The sequence below is a fragment of the Ranitomeya variabilis genome, chromosome 2, assembly GCF_051348905.1.
Source record: "Ranitomeya variabilis isolate aRanVar5 chromosome 2, aRanVar5.hap1, whole genome shotgun sequence".
Classification (NCBI taxonomy): Eukaryota; Metazoa; Chordata; class Amphibia; order Anura; family Dendrobatidae; genus Ranitomeya; species Ranitomeya variabilis.
Genome location: NC_135233.1, coordinates 307,653,759 through 307,675,880, shown reverse-complemented (window position 1 = coordinate 307,675,880; position 22,122 = coordinate 307,653,759). Strand labels below are relative to the sequence as shown.

The following is a 22,122-nucleotide window of genomic DNA, read 5'->3' as shown; positions in this document are numbered from 1 at the left end:
TGGTGTGTGTGACACCGATCCAGCGATGTCTTCACTGGTAACCAGGGTAAACATCGGGTTACTAAGCGCAGGGCCGCGCTTAGTAACCCGATGTTTACCCTGCTTACCAGCGTAAATGTAAAAAAAACCAAACAGTACATACTCACCATCTGATGTCCGTCAGGTCCCTTGCCGTCTGCTTCCTGCTCTGACTGACTGCCGCCGTACAGTGAGAGCGCAGCACAGCAGTGACCGCTGCGCTCTGCTCTCACTGTACGGCGGCACTCAGTCAGAGCAGGAAGCAGACGGCAAGGGACCTGACGGACATCAGATGGTGAGTATGTACTGTTTGTTTTTTTTGGTAACCAGGGTAAACATCGGGTTACTAAGCGCGGCCCTGCGCTTAGTAACCCGATGTTTACCCTGGTTACCCGGGTGCTGCAGGGGGACTTCGGCATCGTTGAAGACAGTTTCAACGATGCCGAAGTCGTTCCCCTGATCGTTGGTCGCTGGAGAGAGCTGTCTGTGTGACAGCTCCCCAGCGACCACACAACGACTTACCAACGATCACGGCCAGGTCGTATCGCTGGTCGTGATCGTTGGTAAATCGCTAATGTGAGACGGGGCCTTTACGCTCATTCAAAATCTGAAGATGTCTAGCAGTGCTATCAGCTCAGTGCTGTCGGTAACTAGTGGGACAGCAAGACACCCAACTACTGTCTGGCCAAGTGATAGTCATGGGAGAATTGTGCCAAAAATCATACCTCCGACACACTTTGGAAACAAAATCAAGCAAAGCAACTATACACAAACACATACAAACTGGCATGTAAAAAATGGCATCGGCTGCTCTAGACTGATAAATGAAAATGTGAAAATTATGGCTGTAATAGAAGGCTTGCGAGAAGTAGAATAATCATGGTCTGTAGGCAACAGGGAACTATGGTGAAGGTTCCTTGCAAGTTTTTGGGCTGCATTGTATCAAATGAAGTTGGGGATTTCATCAGGATTAAAAATGTCCTCAATGCTGAGTAATAAAAGCAAATATTGGCTCATCATGCAATACCACAGGGAGGCATCTGTGTGTCTCCAAAATTATTTTGTAGCAGGACAATGACCCCAAATATACAGCCAATACCATTAAGAACTATCTTGAGTGTAAAGAAGAACAAGTAGTCCTGGAAGTGATGATATGGCCCCTACAGAGCCATGATCTCATCGCCATTGAGTCTGTCTGGGACTATATGAAGAGACACAACAGTTTGTACAAGCCACAACCCATAGAAGATCTGTGGCTTGTTCTCCAAGATGTTTTGAATAACCTCCTGCTTCGTTCCTTCAGAAACTGTGAACAAGTGTACCTAGAAAAATTGATGCTGCCTAGAAGTCAAAGGGTGGTCACAACAAATATTGCTTTGATTTAGATTTCTCTTTTGTTCCTTTAGTATTTTATTTGGTAAAAATAAACTATTAACACAAATATTTTTGAAAACATTCTTACTTTGCAGCATTTTTTGCCCATCTGCCTAAAACATTTGCACAGTTCTGTATCTAGCAGACAAATATTTTCGAAGAGCAGACTGCTCTCTTCAATACCGCGATTGAATTTCATATTACCTAGCCACCAATTCATTTCTGGGTGACTACTATTTGTGTACCTGAAGGTACAAGGAATGGCCGTAAGAAGCTTTATGTACTACAAATTCTTCAAGTAATAAAATTCTGTGTTTTCACTCTGGCAACAAGGAAACATGAGATGATTACACTAGAAATTGTACAGCTTCGAGGTGAAAATCCGTTAAGACTGGGGTGAAGAAAAATTACAATGTGTGTGTGACACCAACAGAGAAGGAGGTTTGAGAGGGATATTGACTATATTTAAGGCGATCTCCTTTGGTACATTTACAAAAACAAATTTAGATTGCAATGTGTGTAATCCTATAAACTCACCCCAGAGAGCGGCGCACAGGATCTCAGAATTGAATTTCTTTTTATACTTTCGAATCTCCGGGCTGTCACTTTGAGGTCGAATATTTGTTGGATTAACATTGACAACCGATCCTTTCCTAGCATTTTCTCTGCGGAAAGGCTCAACTTTTATGCCACTAGCTAAATGCAAAGGACAAGGGCAAGTTAGATATGAATACAACTCGCAAAGGGCTACAATGCATGAATTTTTAAAACACCGTTATATAATTTTATACTTTTTTTTGCATACAAGAACTTTATACCATTACAACATACTAATTTAGCACTATTTACAGTTTGTATATACGGTACATGAACAAAAAGTATTGGGACAGTAATAGAGCCACATTGTTGCAACCATGAGTTTATGAAATCACTTCCTTCATAAATATTCAACCATAATCTGTGATCTGTATTTGATATGATAAAAAAGTGGAAGGAATCACAACAACCTGCAAAATAACAGAGTGGCGTCACTGAGTACTGAGGACCATAGTGCATAAATGTCGTTAATGTGCATTGTACATACAAGTCGCCGATTCCATAACTCAGAGTCCAAACCCCCTCTGGCATTAACATTAGCACAAAATTTGTGCTCTTAATGGGAGTTTCATGACATGGATATCCCTGGCCAAGCAGCTGCATGCATGCCTTACATCACCAAGTGCAGTGCCAAGCATCGGATGGAGTAGTATCAATCAAGCATACCGTCATTGTTCTCTGAAACAGTGGAAACGGGGTCTGTGGAGTGACTAATCGCGTTCTATTGACATTATGACAACTGTAAAGTTTGGTGGAGAATTGATAAAGCTGGAGGGTTGTTTTTCACCATACCAGGACATTTAGGATAATTGTAGCTTCCAGCTTTTTGAGAACAGTTTGAGGGAAGTCCTTTTTTTTTGCTTCAGCATGACTGTATAACAATGCACAAAGCAGGTTCCATAAACTTATGGTTGAGTGGGTTTGGTGTGATTGACCATCGAGCCCTGACCTCAACTCTATCAATAACCTTTGGGATGACTATTGAGTTGTGAACCAGGTGTTCTCGCCCAACATAAGTGTCTGACTTCACCAATGCTCTTCTAGAAGAAAGGGCAAAAATGTCCACAGGCCCCTCTAAAAGCTCAAAGAATTGAAGGATACCTTCCCAGAAGAGTGGAAGCTGTTATAGCTGCAACTGAGGGACCAACTCCATATTAAAGGTAAGGTACCACGTTTGTAGATCATTAATAAATCACTGTAATGTAGCATAACATGCTGCTATAACCAAGTTTTAAATGCATGTGAAACAGATTTCGTGTGTTATATGTGTTTAAAGAAGGAACTGGGGGCTGACATCTTGGTTTTGCAGCAGTAGCAGGGCACTAACAGTGTCATTTTACAGAACCCCATGGACATAGGAGCTAATAGACCGGCACTGACCCTATCTTTAACATTGGAGAGGTGTTAGCAGTGAGCTGGGCACGCCTCTGTGGGCTGCACAATTCACTGCTGTAGGTGCGACTAGCAGCCATTTTATTATAGCCCAGTGCTCTCTGCCCAGCTCCACTTACTCTCTATCACAGGAGCTCCATTCACTCCATTAAGCTGCATTCACAGCCTGCAGAGAGGTGACACCTGACACCTCTGCCATACAATGTATCTCCCCTCCCTCCACATTGCCTGGCCATTCACTGCAGACCTGGAGCTCCTTCTTATTACTGAGGGATGAGTCACAGACAGCTCTGCACAGACAATGCTGCTCCATACACACCACATAAACTAACTGTGCTTCTGGTGCAGTAACTGCTGGTGATAGCAGATCACAGGGCAGTCACACACAAAATGGCTCTGCCCTGTGATGCTGCTCTTCATTCTGCCCCAGGGATATTAGACCACCCAAAAGGGGAGGGAAATGCTGATGTCAGCAGTTACTGCCCAGATTTTCCAGCTAACAGTAAAGCTGGTAAGTCTTACTATAGCGGCTTGAGGTCTAAAACGGAAAATGCTCCCCCTAGTGGTCAATATATATATTTGTAAGAAAATATATAATATTTTTCATATAGAAATGTTTGCAAACAGTGCAAACATTGCATTAATACATTTTATTTACTATTTTAAGCTTAATTTCACAAAAAAACAAACTACAAGAAAACTGGTGGCACCTTCCCTTTAAGGACTATGGATTTATAATGTGAGGTCATAAAGGGTTCTGTAGGTATAATGTGTTGGTGTCCCAATCCCGTTCACATAGCATGTGTGCATTGTGGTATAGCGACCCCTGTGGCAGCTAGGGGGCGCTGTGTGTGCTCCTTGAGATATGCATTGAGGCATATACACTCACCGGCCACTTTATTAGGTACACCATGCTGGTAACGGGTTGGACCCCCTTTTACCTTCAGAACTGCCTCAATTCTTCGTGGCATAGATTCAACAAGGTGCTGGAAGCATTCCTCAGAGATTTTGGTCCATATTGACATGATGGCATCACACAGTTGCCGCAGATTTGTCGGCTGCACATCCCAAAGATGCTCCATACAAGGCAGGATGGATCCATGCTTTCATGTTGTTTACGCCAAATTCTGACCCTACCATCCGAATGTCGCAGCAGAAATCGAGACTCATCAGACCAAGCAAAGTTTTTCCAATCTTCTACTGTCCAATTTCGATGAGCTTGTACAAATTGTAGCCTCAGTTTCCTGTTCTTAGCTGAAAGGAGTGGTACCCGGTGTGGTCTTCTGCTGCTGTAGCCCATCTGCCTCAAAGTTCGACGCACTGTGCGTTCAGAGATGCTCTTAGGCCTACCTTGGTTGTAACGGGTGGCGATTTGAGTCACTGTTGCCTTTCTATCAGCTCGAACCAGTCTGCCCATTCTCCTCTGACCTCTGGCATCAACAAGGCATTTCCGCCCACAGAACTGCCGCTCACTGGATTTTTTTTCTTTTTCGGACCATTCTCTGTAAACCCTAGAGATGGTTGTGCGTGAAAATCCCAGTAGATCAGCAGTTTCTGAAATACTCAGACCAGCCCTTCTGGCACCAACAACCATGCCACGTTCAAAGGCACTCAAATCACCTTTCTTCCCCATACTGATGCTCGGTTTGAACTGCAGGAGATTGTCTTGACCATGTCTACATGCCTAAATGCACTGAGTTACCGCCATGTGATTGGCTGATTAGAAATTAAGTGTTAACAAGAAGTTGGACAGGTGTACCTAATAAAGTGGCCAGTGAGTGTATATGGTGTGCAAGGACCTGTGGTAATGTCACGCTCACCTGACTAGCCATGTGACAGGTACCTGGGTGTGGTTACACCTATGTAAAGGAGGTGTGTGGAGCACATGGTGGAATGTGAGTGTTAGTGGGTAAGTGTCCGTCAGGGTGGACACACTTCCGTGTGTCCTGGCAGGACACTGCAATGTGGCCTGTGTGCTGGACGGTCCCAGGTGGGGACAGACGTCCTGGAAGCACACAGTACCCATTCCAGGCTGGAGAGCCTGCATGCTGGACATAGCACGGACGGTTGGTGTTGGAGGCTCTGGCGAGTGGAGTCGTCCTGGAAGCACCTGGAGACCGTAGACCTGGGAGGTCTGTGTTGAGGACCTGGGACTGACCTGAAGTCAGTGTGAGTGAGAAACGTCTGATGGATACCTCTGTGGAGAAGAGGGATCCGGGAAACCTGTGCTGCACCAACAGGTAACGGGAAGGAACCGTGTGACACTGACCGTGGTCAGAGTGAGAGACATTGTGTATGGGCACCTCATAGGCCAAGGGGTGTCCAGGAACCCGTAAAGGTTGCCAACGGGTAACGGTCTGAAAACCGTGTATAATGCTGACCGGGGTAAGAGACGAACTGTGGTAAAGATGAATATATGCAGACTGTGTTCAAACTGTTACCAAGTTCCTGTGGATGTGGTTTACATTATGTGAAATAAACCGAAAAGACTGTTTTTGATAGAAAACCGTGCCCGAGTGCTTTGATTCTGCTGCCAAGCGAGTGTTCCCCAAGACCCATAGTGGGTGAAACGCTACAATTGGTGCTCGAAGCGGGCAAACGGTTCCCTAAGAAGCACATGGGCGGTGCTGGCTAAGCCAGAGGAGTCGAACGGTCTGACAACCGTGTGATACTGATCGGGATCAGTGAGCAAAATGTGTTTGTGCTGTAATGCTGTAACTCGGCGGGGTTACGAAGGTGACAAGCGTCTTGTTGTGGATCGGCGAGTCCATGAAGGGGACAAGCGTCTTGCTGTAACTCGGTGGGGTTACGAAGGTGACAAGCGTCTTGCTGTGGATCGGCAGGTCCACGAAGTCTGCAGTGGAGCCATCCAGAGCATTGTGGAGTGCGGCTGCACTTCCAGCAAGAGGTTCAGCAGCGGCTTGTGATTGCCAGCAGGAGCTGGTGAAGTGTTGAGAAAGAAAAAAAAGAACATTTTTTTTTCTTTCTCTGTGCAGACTCTTAAAGGGCCAGTGCGACCCAAAGAGACATGGTTTTTTTTTTCTCTGTACTGTGTGAACTGGTACTGTTGGGTGTACCCCAGGGAAGGAGCTGGTGTCCCTAAAAGGGGCGGAGTCCAAAAAGGGGGGTGGAGTTCCGCCAAATGGTGGTTTCCAAAAGATGGTTGTTAAAAGGGGTGGAGTTCCGCCAAATGGTGGTTTCCCAAAAAAAGGGGTGGAGTTCTGCCAAATGGTGGTTTCCAAAAAAGGGTGGAGTTCTGCCAAATGGTGGTTTCCCAAAAGGGGGCGGAGCATCCCAAAAGGGTGATGCAGTCGGACTGTTGTCCGGGGAAAATGAATTGTTGGGTATGGAGGTTGGTGCGGAGAGTGCCCTTGTGATTGACGGGTTGGGCGTGACTGGGGAAGAAGGTGGACGATCCCAACTTACGGACATGACATTGGTGGGAGACCTTGTTACAAAAATGTTGTGACTTGTCGGCTAAAGCTCAGGGTTTACATGTTGACCGCTGGGGGCGGGGAAAAGACCTGACAATGGTGTGATGATGAAGATGGTGTGTGATAAGTGTTCAATCCTACAGGTTTGAACAGAGGGGGGGAATATGTGGTATAGCGACCCCTGTGGCAGCTAGGGGGCGCTGTGTGTGCTCCTTGAGATATGCATTGAGGCATATATATGGTGTGCAAGGACCTGTGGTGATGTCACGCTCACCTGACTAGCCATGTGACAGGTACCTGGGTGTGGTTACACCTATGTAAAGGAGGTGTGTGGAGCACATGGTGGAATGTGAGTGTTAGTGGGTAAGTGTCCGTCAGGGTGGACACACTTCCGTATGTCCTGGCAGGACCTGGGACTGACCTGAAGTCAGTGTGAGTGAGAAACGTCTGATGGATACCTCTGTGGAGAAGAGGGATCCGGGAAACCTGTGCGGCACCAACAGGTAACGGGAAGGAACCGTGTGACACTGACCGGGGTCAGAGTGAGAGACATTGTGTATGGGCACCTCGGAGGCCAAGGGGTGTCCAGGAACCCGTAAAGGTTGCCAACGGGTAACGGTCTGAAAACCGTGTATAATGCTGACCGGGGTAAGAGACTTACTGTGGTAAAGATGAATATATGCAGACTGTGTTCAAACTGTTACCAAGTTCCTGTGGATATGGTTTACATTATGTGAAATAAACCGAAAAGACTGTTTTTGATAGAAAACCGTGCCTGAGTGCTTTGATTCTGCTGCCAAGCGAGTGTTCCCCAAGACCCGTAGCGGGTGAAACGCTACAGCATGTACTGTACATATATATTGTATGTGCTTGTATGTATGTGCATATAGTTTGTATGTCAATAAAATTCTCACAAAGTGACATACTTTGTGCTGTCACTGTTACGGCATTGGCCCTGTTCCACCAGTCTTTTGGATATCCACTTTGAGAGCTGAGCCTCAGATGGCACAGTGTATCTACATCATAATTGTGCATGTCTTATGGGCAACAGCCAATACGCCTAAAGGAGTCAAAATGTGTACAGTGGCTTCTGCCATTAGTGACAGCATGGGTATAATCAGAATGACCAATTTTATAATATGTTTGGTCTGAAGACGACACATAAGTGATGGTTGTCATCTGCAGAGCCACATCTTTGTCATTTGTACTCACGGGAACACGTAGGACTTGTAGGAGGTGAGAATTGTAGCAGTCTTGGGTCGATGAATGCACTAAATGATGTAGTAGAAGAGGAGCTATTTTTTGGCTGTGGACTTTCACCATTTGGCGTCTAAGATAATAATTGGAGAGAAAATATACAATTATTGTTCAACATTTATGAAAACGTTTAAAATAATTTGATAAAAATCAAAATAACTAGGATTGTTAGCAATAAAATTGGATCTTGAGAACAACAATATACTAAGATTCAATTAAGTAACATTAATTAGACAAACAGTATACTAATAAGGATGTGTGCAAATACAGTATAAAGGTGGATTCATATACCGCAGATTTTAATGCAAAAGTTTTTGCAAATGAAAATAAGTTCTATTCATCTGAATAGGGTTGGAGAACTTTCTGCAACAAAGTCACGGTGTGTGAATTAACTCTAAACCATATCGCAGTCCTGCATGGATATTATGTGGTATAGGAAAGCAGGAGAAAAAGTCCTGGTTGGCAGGTATGTGTCACCAAGGTGGCTGGCCTTATTGATATAAGTCCTGGAATTGAAGGCTCCAGTAATGGAGGTTACTGATAGATTTTTGTACATGGATCAGATTTTGGGTCCAGGATTTAGGAGCGACCAGCAGAGCCTGGGTGGGAATGGTCGCTCTGACACACTCCAGTCCAGGCCTTATAAAATGTAGCTGAATTGGCTCAGATGTGGCGGTGGTAGAGGAGCTGAAGTGAGAGCTCTATTGGTGAACAGACTATGCCTGAAGCCATAGCAGTGCCTGACTTACCGTGAAAGTAAGCCCGTGCAATTTTAGTGTGCTTATCCTTATAAAGGACTTTTTTTTTTTGCTATTGAATGTTTTCTTTTGGCTGAAAAAAAGCCGATTTGTTTATTTTTGAGGTTTATCAGAGACGATAAACCTAAGACAGTTTTCCACCAGAGCCAAGTGCCTGTGTGTACCCCTCACTGCTGGTATGAAGCTTGAATCCCTACAGAGCATATTTTGTGAAACTAGAAACACCCATATTGGGTTATCACACATGCACTCTTTTATGTAACTGCATAGTTGCCAACAATTCTCGGGGCATTTAAGCCCAAATGTGGCCCGCAATGCCATTCTATGCAGCCTTCAACCATCTGGACCTAGATGAAAATAGTTTTCTGTATGTGGCTTTGTATGCATTTCACATACACTTTTGGTATGCTAGAAATGTCTCAGATGATAATACCTCTGTAATCATTATTGCTGCCCTAAAAACTTTGGCCCTCGACCAGAAAAGATTTTGCCAAACGTTTTCTAATTCCCATAATAAATCAGTTTTAATGATATTGTGTGATATGCAAAGTGCTTTAATATGAATTGAGTAATGATTCTTTGCAGCCTATAGATGTCACTATTGTGACAGTTATTAATGAGGAGTGTTAGACTAAGCCTATAATACCAGTATATGAAGTAAGTCAGCAACACAGCAAACAAAATCTGTATACATGCAACCTTCATAAACATTACATTCGGCATATTAATTTATGCATCTTTCTGGTGACACCTTTGTGAAGCAAACAGATTTCTGTACTATGTAAATGATCTATTTTTACTAATTCCAATACTTTGTTTTCAAAATACTTTTTTTTCTAACGTACAGATTTTTATTTATCTTACCTTGGTTATATTTATTAGATGTAATAAAAATCACTTCTGTTGGAACAGTTGTTTTTAAATATATAACTTTTTATATATAATGCGCTCCAAGCTGGTGCTTGTGCCATATATTGATTTGCTAATATATATTTAGCCATTTCTTAAATTTGACATGCGCACATGACACCTGCTAGACCCTCAATAAAGCCAACAAATAAATTCACTTGCAATGCAGGAATGGTTAATCCTATTGAAAGAATGGAGTAGAGCCCCCTTTTACAAATAAAGTAATTATGGTGGGACTGGCTGTCGATTTAATCTGTATGGAGACGTCCAGGCTTTCTCCATAGAGAACACATGAGTGCTTGACGGGGCCAAGTGTTCGGGTGTATAGGGGGGGTTAGCCGTCTCATGACCACCATTTTGATGCACCTTTGTCGCCTTTTTCCATATTCCATCTAATAGAGGGGTTGTTGTCACACTTGGAAACGGGTTACAAAAATATCAGGGAAAGCAGCACGTGGTTGACTGTCCACAAAATGTGCTAGTAAAAATGGTCACACAAAATAGAGATAATGGGACAGAGTTTTTCCCAATGTCAAGTTCTCACAGGTTAGATTCACATCTCTTAGGCATTAACAGAATATCTTTGGAGTATACTATTAATGTTGTAAGATAGTAATACTTAAGGCATACTTGTCCTTGCACGCAATTCTCTGCTCTTTCACTCTATCCACTATTTGAGTTCATCATCATTCTGCTAGCACTATAGGAGCTGGAACTTCCTTTCCCAGAATTTCCCAACATGCGGTTACCCCTGCCATTGACCAATCTATTGGTCCAACTGACCAGGATTGAAAGCCTATGAAAGCCCAAGAACTTGACAGCTGAGAGATAGAAACAGGGATACAAAGACCAACGCCCATGTCTTGTAATCCATTATAGGCCTCTTTCAGACATCTGTGTTTCATGTATGTATTCTACCCATGTTTTTCACTGTATGTCCACAAAAACACATGTGATTTCTATTTCTTTTCATATAAGAAAATCGCTCATGGTAAAGACTGCACCCAAGAAAAACACTGTTGATACTTAGATCCAAATCAAAGATGAAAGTTAAATGTATTGTTTACAAATATGAGAAAAATGACTGATGTCTGAATAAGGCCTTACTGTCTCTTCTGCTGGAGAGAGGCAGTGACCAGCAACTCGGACAAAAATACATCTAGTTACATGCACTTATAGAGATCCATTCACCAGTTTGAGCTTTTTAACCTACAGAGCTGAATAAAATATAGATTTTATTTTTTAATTGTTCATCTCTGTTGCACAGATATTTCTTGTAAAGTTTAGATTCAAATTTTCACAAAGACCAAGGGGCAGTTACTTTTCCCTTTGTATGACATTAATCAATCATAAGCAGGAGGTATCATGTAGACCAGTGTTTCTCAACTCCAGTCCTCAAGACCCACCAACAGGTCATGTTTTCAGGATTTCCTTAGTATTACATAGGTGATGGAATTAATGCTTGAGCAGGTGATGAAATTATCACCTGTGCAATACATTGATATCCTAAAAACTTGACCTGTTCTTGGGTCTTGAGGACTGGAGTTGAGAAACACTGATGTAGAGGTAAAAGAAGAACATGCCCCCAGAGAAGCTCAACATAGGCTTTTTTGATGAGATATGAAAGGACATGTAATGACACACAGCCTTTCTGTCTTTACTAATCTCACTGCTGCCACCGAATGTGATTACAAGCAGGGGAGAGGAGTAAAGCTATGTCATTACAGACATTTTTTTCAGCTCTCTTCTCACAGCACTGTCTTGCATGGGAGGAGAGAGCTGTACAGTAGTGATAAGCGAGTGTATTCGTTGCTCGGGTTTTCCTGAACACGCTCGGGTGGTCTCCGAGTATTTTTTAGAGCTCGGAGATTACGTTTTCATCGCCTCAGCAGCATGATTTACAGCTATTAGCCAGCTTGATTACATGTGGGGATTACCTAGTAACCAGGCAACCCCCACATGTACTCAGCCTGGATAGTAGCTGTAAATCATTCAGCTGCCATGATGAAAACTAAATCTCTGAACACTAAAATACTCGGAGACCACCGGAGCGTGTTCGGGAAAACCCGAGCAACGAGTATATTTGCTCATCACTACTGTAAAGGTGTTTGTAATGACACAAAGCTCTTCTCTACTGTCCTCCCCTGGTTATAATTAGAATAAATGATGTCGGTGAGACCACTGAGAAGAGCAGAGCTGTGAATCATTACAAATCTCTTGCGGCACTTTCAGTATAGAGAGATAGGGTGTAAAGCAGAGCTGTGAGAGAAGAGCTGCAAGAAGTCTTTATAATGACACACAGCTCTGCTCTACTTCCCTTCTACAGTAATCATTAACAGTTAAATCTGTGTGACCTGGGTAGGCACAGAGTCTTTAAATATCACACAGAGAAAGCCGAGCAGACCTTCTTTGGAGCAGGGCATTTTTTTCTGCTGCATGATGCCTCCTGCTTATGATTGGACAATGTCAGAGAGGAAAAAGTAACCACTCACAGAGCAGAATCTGATAATATCCCCTCGGTCATGTTCCCTTTAAGAATAATATCTTGAAGAAAAGATGGACAAATTATGAATTTGTATTTTCTCATAACTTTAATTATTATAGTAAAGTGTTCTTTAAATTGCAAAAAAAGCTGTTTGTTTGGATACAAGTATTCTGCACTGACAGTACCCGCTGTGCTGAAAGCATAAAACATGTAACATAAGGTTGGAAGGGTGACCTGTGAAAGAGAAGACAAGTGATCATTCTCTCTGTCTCTTTCTTGTTTGGCTGAACAAGTGAAGCGCAACATAAAACTTAATGATTTCACCTGATCATTCTGAGATTTGTTCAGAGGACTGTGACTTTTCTGAGGAGTTTTGAGCTGATTCACTGAAGTCTCTGAAGGATTGCTCTGTTGCAGGAGATCTGGCAGGAGATAATTTTGATTGTAGGAGCTCCAGAGTCCTTGATTGGTGCTACAACTTTGCTGTTCAGCTGTCTGTTAATACATAATGCAGCAGATTGAAATATAAACTAACCTGGATCCCTCTGCACCTGGAAAGATAAATCTGTCATCATTGCAAAAGAAATGGAATCTGTGGCAAAGACAAATGACAGAGCGAAGGGCAGCAACACATCTCCTAGTTTTTGTGTAATAACCCTACTTCTCAAGCCAGTCACTCATGCAAACACTTTTGTATTATCTTACATATCATGTGAAGTGTATAACAGAGATACATTGGGCTCATTGGTGAGAACCAGAGTCTTGCAACGCTGAGGTCCTAGGTTTAAATCCCACCATGGACAAATTCTTCAAGGAGTTTGTATGCTCTCCCTGTATTTGCGTGGGTTTCCTCCGAGCAGGGCTGGCATCAGCACCCGGCGTACCCTGGCAAGTGCCAGGGCCCTGAGCAGGCAGGGGGCCCACTATGGGGGCCCGATGTATGTGCTAGTGCAGACACCTGCGAGTGGGCCCCTCCGCTTGATCAGGGTCCCAGCACTTGTGATACTTACCTCTCCCAGCTCCACCGCTGCGGCGTTTGATGATTGTGACGTTCAGGTCAGAGGGTGTGATGACGTCACATCTGCGCGCCCTCTGCCTGAGCAGTCACAGTTCAGAGAGCTGGAAGACGATGACACTGAGGAGTCTGGAGCAGAGCAGCAGCCAGCAATGAGAGGTGAGTATTTAATTTTTTTCATGTTTGGAGCATTATATATGGGGACCATCATACACTGGAGCATCATATATGGGGCCCATCATAAACTGGTGCATCATATATGGGCCCATCATACTCTGGAGCATCATATATGGGGCCAATTATATATGGAGCATGATATGGGCACATCATACACTGGAGCATTATATATGGGGCCCATTATATATGGAGCATTATATGGGAACTGTTCTATATGTATCAATATATGGGGCACATCATATACTGTATGGAGCATTATGTGAGGCTTATTATACAATATGGACCTTTATTTGGGGCTCATTATACTGTATGGAGCAATATATGGGGCTCATTATACTCTATGGGGCCCATCCTATACTGTATGGAGCATTACATGGGGCCCGCTATATATAGAGCAATATATGGGGCCCATCATATACTGGAGCATTATATGGAGCCCATCATATACTGTATGGAACATTATATGGGACCCATTGCGTATGGAGCAATATATGGGGCCCATTATACAGTACGGAGTAATACATGGGGCTCATTATACTGTTTGGAGCAATATATGGGGCCTATTATATACTGTATGGAGCAATATATGGGGCTCATTCTGTATGAAGCAATATATGTGGTTCATTATACTGTATGGAGCACTATATGAGGTCTATTATTCTGTATGGATAAATATATGGGGCTCATTATTCTGTATGGAGCATCATATGGGGCCTATTATTCTGAATGGAGCAATATGTGGTGCCCATAATACTGTACAGAGCAATATATGTGGCTCATTGTACTGTATGGAGCATTATATGTGGCTCATTATACTGTATGGAGCATTGCATAGGGTCCATTATTCTGTATGGAGTAATATATGCTTTTCATTATTCTGTATGAGGCAATATGTGGGGCTTATTAATATGTATTGAACATTATGTGGTGCCCATAATACTGTATGGAGCAATATATGGGTCACTTTAATCTGTATGGAGCACTATGTGGTGCCCATAATACTGCAAGAAGCAATATATGGGGCACATTATTCTGCATGGAGCATTATGTGATGCCCATAATACTGTATGGAGGACTTTACTTTCGGGTTTCTGACCTATTGAAGAATTTACAATAGATGTCACTCATGTAATATAAGAAGTGAAATCTTTGGCTATGTACTATACCTATATTTCTCTGCTGTAACTGTGCATTATGAATTGTGGTATGTGTTAAAGGGGCCCACTGAGACTCTTTCGCCCGGGGCCCACGAAAACCTGGAGCCGGCCCTGCCTCTGAGTTCTCCGGTTTCCTCCCACACTCAAAAGACATACTGATAGGGAATTTAGATTGTGAGCCCCAAAGGGAAAAGTAATGATGATGTCTGCAAAGCACTGTGGAATTAATGGTGCTATATAAGTGAGTAAACATATATATGATAAATGCAAATGAAGCACTCTCCTGGTACTAAGCTGGTTCCAACACACGTGTTTGTTTCCCTCATCCTATTTTAGGAATGCTCAGTTCTTGTCAGCCCCATACTCAACCCTAAGATGGTTGTGTCTCATTTTCTTCTCACTTGTTTATAATGATGTTCATATAGAAAAGCCCAATGCCAGTGCAAACCACCTGACAGACCAAACTGATGGCACAAATTGTGTATAAAACAAAATGTTGCAGTTTTTTTTTAAAAAAAAAAAACATTTTTCAAAATGTGTTATCTGAAGTCACAAAAAGGTCAAAGACAAAAAATTATTTTGACTTTAAGCAAAATTTTCACACTATATACCATTTTGAATAATTGGATGCAAAAAACAAAGAAGAAAGTAAAAAATTATAGGTGATTTAAAAACCCTCCACCAATGGTGAATCAGGGGCCTTATAGTGGTGGTTAGTTTGATACCTAAAATGTCCTTTCTATGTATTGTTGAACCCCATGCACTTTTGTAATTAGCTTAATTATACAACCCCATACACTTCTCATTATCTAGCTCTTTTCCATATGTATTTTTTTATTTCACTTCCTGTGATGCTTCCTTTAAGAGGAGTTTCAAATGGGACATGACAGTAGGCTTGAGCCAGACTCACTTTCCCGCAGCATCTATCACCCTTCCTGGTGATATCATCAGGGGGTAGCACTGCATCTACTTACTACAATTTCTTCCATCAGCACCCCCCGCCATGTAAAGAATCCATGGTGATAGAAGCTGTGGGAAAGGTGAGTTCAGCGCTGGCTCCCTGCTTCTATTGCCATTACTGCATTATTAAATGTGGAAGAAGATGTCATCAGGAGGTGGTGTTAGAAGCTGTGAGTGAAACCAGCACGACAGCCCGATGATGACTCGTTTGAGGGGACTTCTGTAACACTGCTTTTACCTTCTCCCTCTACTTTGAAGTTGTGGTGACACAGACAGACGCTGCACTCGCCTCTCCTACAGCATCTATCAGCACCATGGCAGGACATCTTCAGTGGGCCATGATGCAAGAAACTGTAGTAAGTAACTTCAGCACCGCCTCCTGATGATGTCCTATCCCAGGAGAGGTGATAGACGCTGCGAGGAAGTAACTGTAGCCCCGGCTTTCTGAAGATGCATTTGCTTGAGACTCCTCTCAAGCAAAATGTCACAGTAAGTGAACTAAAAAAAACATTTGGGGCTTAGTTGGATAGCTAGAAGAGAAGGGCATTGTATAATAAAGGTAATTAAAAAGTCATTAGGGTATAAAAATAGATGTTTGGCAATTACATCTTCTTATAATCCTGTGTGTTAACCACCTTGCATCCCTACATACACAAAACAGGCACATTACAGTGGAGCAGAACAATAATGTTGTTGGAGACTTAATGGTTTGTAATCTGCAGGACAACAGCTATCAATTTGTTTATGGGCAGCTAAACTTTATAATCGAAAAATAAAAGTGGATTCTACATTTATGATGAATATCAGACACGCTGTGTTGGCCTAGGGTGCCAACGAGCCACCAATAACATTGACTATGGGTGCTCAGTGTTCTGCCATATGTAAATATTTCATTAACCTCTTTCACAAATTCACTTATACTTCTATAAAATAATAAGCTTTGTAGTTTGTTGGATGGATGGATGAATGAGGTATTGCTTTTGTCGATACATTAAGAATCAAGTGTATTGGGCCAACTACTGCTCATGTTGGGGGTAGGTGGTCACTCCTGCACAGTGGCCCACTAAGAGATTCTCTTCTTGGCCAATCCGAGCCTGAAAACAGTCATATAAGAAAATGATAACAATTTGGTCACAGTTGCATTACAGAAGCTGCACCTACAATGTTTCCTAGCTAAAGCTGCAGGTCCAGTGAGTCGAATGGTGGGCCTACTGTCCTTACCTGTGGAATCATAGGGTAACAGATCATAATTTTACTGCTACATTACAGCCTAAAACACCAGGATCTAATCCAAAGAATTTGGACATCAAATAATACATGCTAATTGGGACTGCAGGTTGGAAAAGAGGGGACACACAAACAATATACATGTTCGGTGATCTTTTGGAATAATAGTTAATTTTTTGGACTGAACACATGAAAAGCTTTAGCATTAAATTGGTTAATTGTTGAATTATAAATTTAGGCGGAGTAGGCTCCAGCACTTGCCAGGGTCTCTTGGCGCTAATGCTGACTCTGTCAATGAGAGCTGAATAGAGACCATATGTAATAACATGATAACAATCCCTGCAAAAAAGTTCTTAACTGCAAGAACAAACTTTTATCAAACTTTTTAAGACAATTTTATATTTTTCAACAAAGATTCATCAAAGCAAGAAATAAAGAAGCAGTCTAAAACTGTACGATATGAGAGTCTTCTGACGGTTGCTTATTTCATGAAATAGTCCCAAGGGTAAAGTGCTACAAGCGTTTCCAAAGCTTTTCTTTTTATGTTGAGACTCTTATCAGCTAAAAGAAAGAGGAAAAGTGGCCTTTTAAATTATAGAATTAATTTATATGTAATGTGGGTCACTTAAACGCAATTGTTTAAGCCCATTGAAGAAGATAATATCGCGAACAAAGCGGAATTAGATTTTAGCGAATACTGTCCTTGGAGTATAATGTACTATTAACGAGATCTTTCAGCACAACTTAAAGTGATTTTCAAGAGATGGAAAGAAAAGGCCTCATGCCGTGTAATGAACAGGTAGAAATTTAGATGCTCAGATGGAGGAACAGATATTACATTTTAGCATGGTGTAGCATAATCAAACTGAAATTGATATCACTTTGGGGATGTTAGACGTAGTGGTGCAGGGCAACATGGTGGCTCAGTGGTTAGTTCTGTTGTCTTGCAGCACTGGTATCCTGAGATTCGCTAAATCTACATTCTCACTTTTTTTCATGTGTGAGTTTACTCCCATAATCCAAAACATAATGATGGGTTAAAAGACCCTAGAATAGTTAGTTTCAGTGGAGCTGGCTGCAATCAAGAAGGACAACTTATGTGGTAGTATGACCAGATTTTGTCCAGTCAAGCCATCCATGTAGTCACCTCAATGAAGAAGCCATCACATAGCCCACTCATTTTGTCTTAATCTTAATCTTTACACTGGCAAACTAAGGCCTCCACACACATAATACTATAGTCAGCGGAACCGTCCCACAGTGGGATCGACCAATAATATAATGTATATGGGGACCTCTTGACTCTTCCTGGGTGAGTTTGGCCAGTTGGATTTCCAATGATCCTTCTGTTCTTCTGGAGATAACTGTCTGCCAGGGCCGAGCTTTCCTCTTTATGGGAAAGTCTGGGAGATAGATGTTGGCCTAAGAGACTGTTTGGTCGGCAGCTATCTAATGTGAATGTGAATGGGGACCTCCCAACTCTTCCCCTGATGGATTTGGAAAGTTGGATTTCCAACAGCCAATCCTTTTGTTCTTTCGGAGATGAGTGTCTGCCAGGACTGAGCTTTTCTGTGTAAAGAAGAGTTGGAGAAATAGATGTTGGTCTGACGAGTATTTGGCCGACCCCTATCTAATGCATATAGGGGGCTTTAGGTTGGGTTTACATGTTTCAACTGTGGTGATAGATGTATCCCACTGCCAAAATCTACGTGGCAGATCCTACAATCTGACATAATTGATCCTATAATCTGACATAATTGCAAATCTTTTTTTCTTTTATATGTTTTTTCAATCTCTGTGCCTAACCCCACAATATGGAACATATCAGAAACTGTTGTTGACTGCACATGTGTATTCCTTGTGGGTTATTAAGCATAGTTGATGATTTACATGGAGCCTGGCAATAAGCCCAAAAGATTATGCAAACCATATGTAAAGTATTTGTCGTCAACTTTCTTTAAAGCACTACTGGAATAAAAGGAATACGGTCACAGAATATAAAAAATAACAGCTATAATTATATAATATCCAAAATAATGTGATGTGCAAAATTTGAATTGATAACATATTTGATACATACTTTCCATATGTTTGCATGCGTGTAGATTTTAACAATACAAGTAAATATATTTTTATGAAAGTTAAAGATAAAAGGTTGCATAAATGTGTAATAAATGTGTCTCTGCAATCTTCTGCACAGCCACAGGAATTTGGAAGTTAGTGATGAAGTCCTGACCTCATGCTACCCCCTAAACATAATTCTGGCCTGATGTTTGATGCAAAAAATCCTGGAGAGAAAATTGGCCAGAAAACACCAAAGATATTGAATTACTCAACACATGTTTTATACAGATAGCATTGCCATTATAGGAGTTTCTGTCTTGATAGCCCATAATGGGAAATATAATAAGGCTGGGTGCCTAACAATTTGTGATAAAAAGGCGTGAATGTTGCAATGAATGTGTATTGCAAAAATCTGTAATAAAACCTTAACATAGTCTCACAGTATGATGCAATTAACACCGTGGATAATTTCACTATATGTCATGTAAATGTTCTGGCGATTATATAAGGATGGTGACCATATAACAGCAGAATATGTGCGCTATGGATATTTTTTAAATCAACGGTATACAGTAGTTTCTGATACTCATTAATTCTTCATCAGTAGAAAGACTAGGACAAAGTGTATTCTAATGATGTAACACTAAATGAGCTTGACCAGCTTAGAGTGGTTCACCGCTATGAACAATTAGTCCTTGCCTATAAACTCCACCGGCAAACAGTAGTAATCTATGAAGAAACCTAGCAAAAGTGTTTGATTTCCCTGTAGCGCGACCATAGATATTACAAACAGTGTTTGTTTACATCAATTGACCGATTGGGGGATTCTACTGTTTGGACAATCTACACTTGGCAATAAACTAATCGCAAAATATCCTCTGGTGATCAGTGGTAATCTGTGAGAAAACCTAGAGTAAGGGTGTGTTTGTAGGAAGATGGACCGGAATAGTAGTCTCTCCTGCATGTCCAGGCCGGAACTATCGGGTCTGTCACCTTTGTTGCCAGGGAAGCACTTACTGACTGGGATAGACCTTTGTACCTGACTTCTGGGGGCGGGTGTGATATAAAGGGGACTGCGTGTGTGGAAACAGAGCTTTTTGCAGGGACCCAGCGTGTGCAACAAGAGAGGGTTGACTCCCTCTCCGCAGACCGACGCCAGCTTAGGCTACTTTCACACATCCATCGGTACGGGGCTGTCGCAAACCGTCGGCCCGACGTACCGACGGACGTTGTGCTAAATTTAGCACAACGTGGGCAGTGGATGCAGTCTTACGATGCATCCGCTGCCCAGTGTGATGAGCGGGGAGGAGAGGGTGGAGTTCCGGCTGCGCATGCGCGGTCGGAAAAAGCGGAACCGACGGACAAAAAAACGTTACAATGAACGTTTTTTTGTGTGTCGCGGCCTCCAAAAACACGACGCATCCGTCGCACGATGGATGCGACGTGTGGCCATACGTCGCAAAGCGTCGCTAATGCAAATCTATGGAGAAAAAACGCATCCTGCGGGCAACTTTGCAGGATGCGTTTTTTCTCCAAAACGACGCATTGCAACGTACATCACACGACGCAAGTGTGAAAGAGGCCTTACAGGCCTGCTCTACTGCGTTACATCCTCTGCGCATACAGACAATCCCAGAGGCTAATCCCCCGTCAACCCCCGACTCCAATGGAAACTAACCGGTCAGTACAACTGACATCCGCTGACTCTTTTCTCAATGCTGGCCCAGCAACACGTGCAGTCCGTAGCTTCAGGACTGCGGCCTTCGCCCAGAGACTTTCTACTTCTTTGGCCGTGCAGCAATCCTTCCCCCATACTGCACCTCGTTCCAGGATCACCAGACCACATATAAGAAGATCAGTATATTCTGCCGCCGTACAGACAGTGCTTCACCTGGTAAGTTAACCCGTTGTTTTACACCTGTTGCAATTCCTTTATTGATAAATATATTTTGTGGGCCCGTATGCTTACACCCACTTACTCCCTGCGTGGAGTATTTACTGTTGGGACATATTCTGATATAAAATTTGTTAACTCTTGCTCTGCCTCCTGGTCGTCATTGCATCCCGCGATCCTGCTAGTACCTTACATGTTCACACAGAGTCTTTCGCAAACATTGAAGGTTGCAGCTAAGGAAAAGCAACTATATTTCCAACATCAGAAGTAGCGAATGAAAGAGCTTGTGAGTGATTTAACCTAAGTGTGTTTTGGCTAAAGTGTGTGACTTGTGATTCGATGACTTTGGAATTATGGCGTTTAGGAGGCAGTAACTTGTACTAATTAATTGTGTATATTTACTTTATTCCTGTTTATACCTAGCAAAACTGAAATCCACAGACAATATGGGAAGGAGTTTGTTACTCACTGAGCAGATGCTTATTGGGGTAGATGTGGAGGAGTACAGTATGATATAGCTGCAGAAATATGAGACAGCTAGCTGGGTGACAGAAGGTGGGATAGAGGGAAGAGTGTCAGGGAGAGCAGTCCTGATCTGCCACATCCCAACAACTCTACTGGGTGCAGTATCACAGTTTTCTCTGCTGCAGATTTAGCAGTGCTTGGAAGATTGATTTATGTATAACCCTGCCCACATCTGCAAAGCTGCTAATCAGTGGTGGAGGTGTGGTTGGACCAGCAAGCACGAGGCAGCCACTCAGTTAGTGATCATCTCCTGCTGATAAAACACTGATTTTATTGAAACAAAAGCACAGTCATGTAAGCTGCTCTTAGATCACATAGCAAAAACCTGGTGACAGATTCCTTTTAATATAGCAGTAAAAGGTTTAACAGATGACAAAAAAACATTTAGGGAATTAAAGCAAGAGGGGTAGTGACAAAGGCATTAGATAATTAAAGAGAAAAAATTTAATTGATTTAAAAAAGTCAGGGCAGCAAAGATTGAGACAGAAACGCTCATTCATAAAGAAACTAAAAATAATCAAAAAATATGCTTCTACTTAAACTGTAAGAAAGGCAAATAGTGTTGTGTCCGTTCAAAAATAATCTGGGAGAAATGGTGAAAGAGGATGAGGGAAAGGGCAATCTACTAAACTCATTTTTCTCTACAGTAAATTCCATGACAGACGACATGATGGTATCGCCTCGAAAAACACTAAAGTAGAGAGTTGCACTGGCCTGGATGCCATACACCCCGAGTACTGCAGCAAGTAAGTCCCCCAATAGACAGACCATTACTTCTAATATTCAAGGATTGCATAATAGCAGGGTCTGTACCAAAGGACTGGCGCCAATGTGGTGACAAGGCCGTGAGCTCCACCAACTAAATCAGAATGGTTCATC

General features: G+C 42.4%; 1 protein-coding gene across 1 annotated transcript in view; it reads right to left on the bottom strand.

Annotated features, from left to right (window-relative positions):
* Window positions 1-22,122, bottom strand: part of NRK (Nik related kinase) — a 348,898-nt gene that overhangs the window by 100,477 nt on the left and 226,299 nt on the right. Inside the window, exons 23-25 of the mRNA XM_077285205.1 lie at window positions 12,549-12,719; window positions 8,028-8,145; window positions 1,930-2,088 (exon numbers count right to left, since the gene is read on the bottom strand). Of these exons, the coding sequence (XP_077141320.1) occupies window positions 1,930-2,088; window positions 8,028-8,145; window positions 12,549-12,719 (448 nt within the window). The remainder of the gene's footprint in view (window positions 1-1,929; window positions 2,089-8,027; window positions 8,146-12,548; window positions 12,720-22,122) is intronic.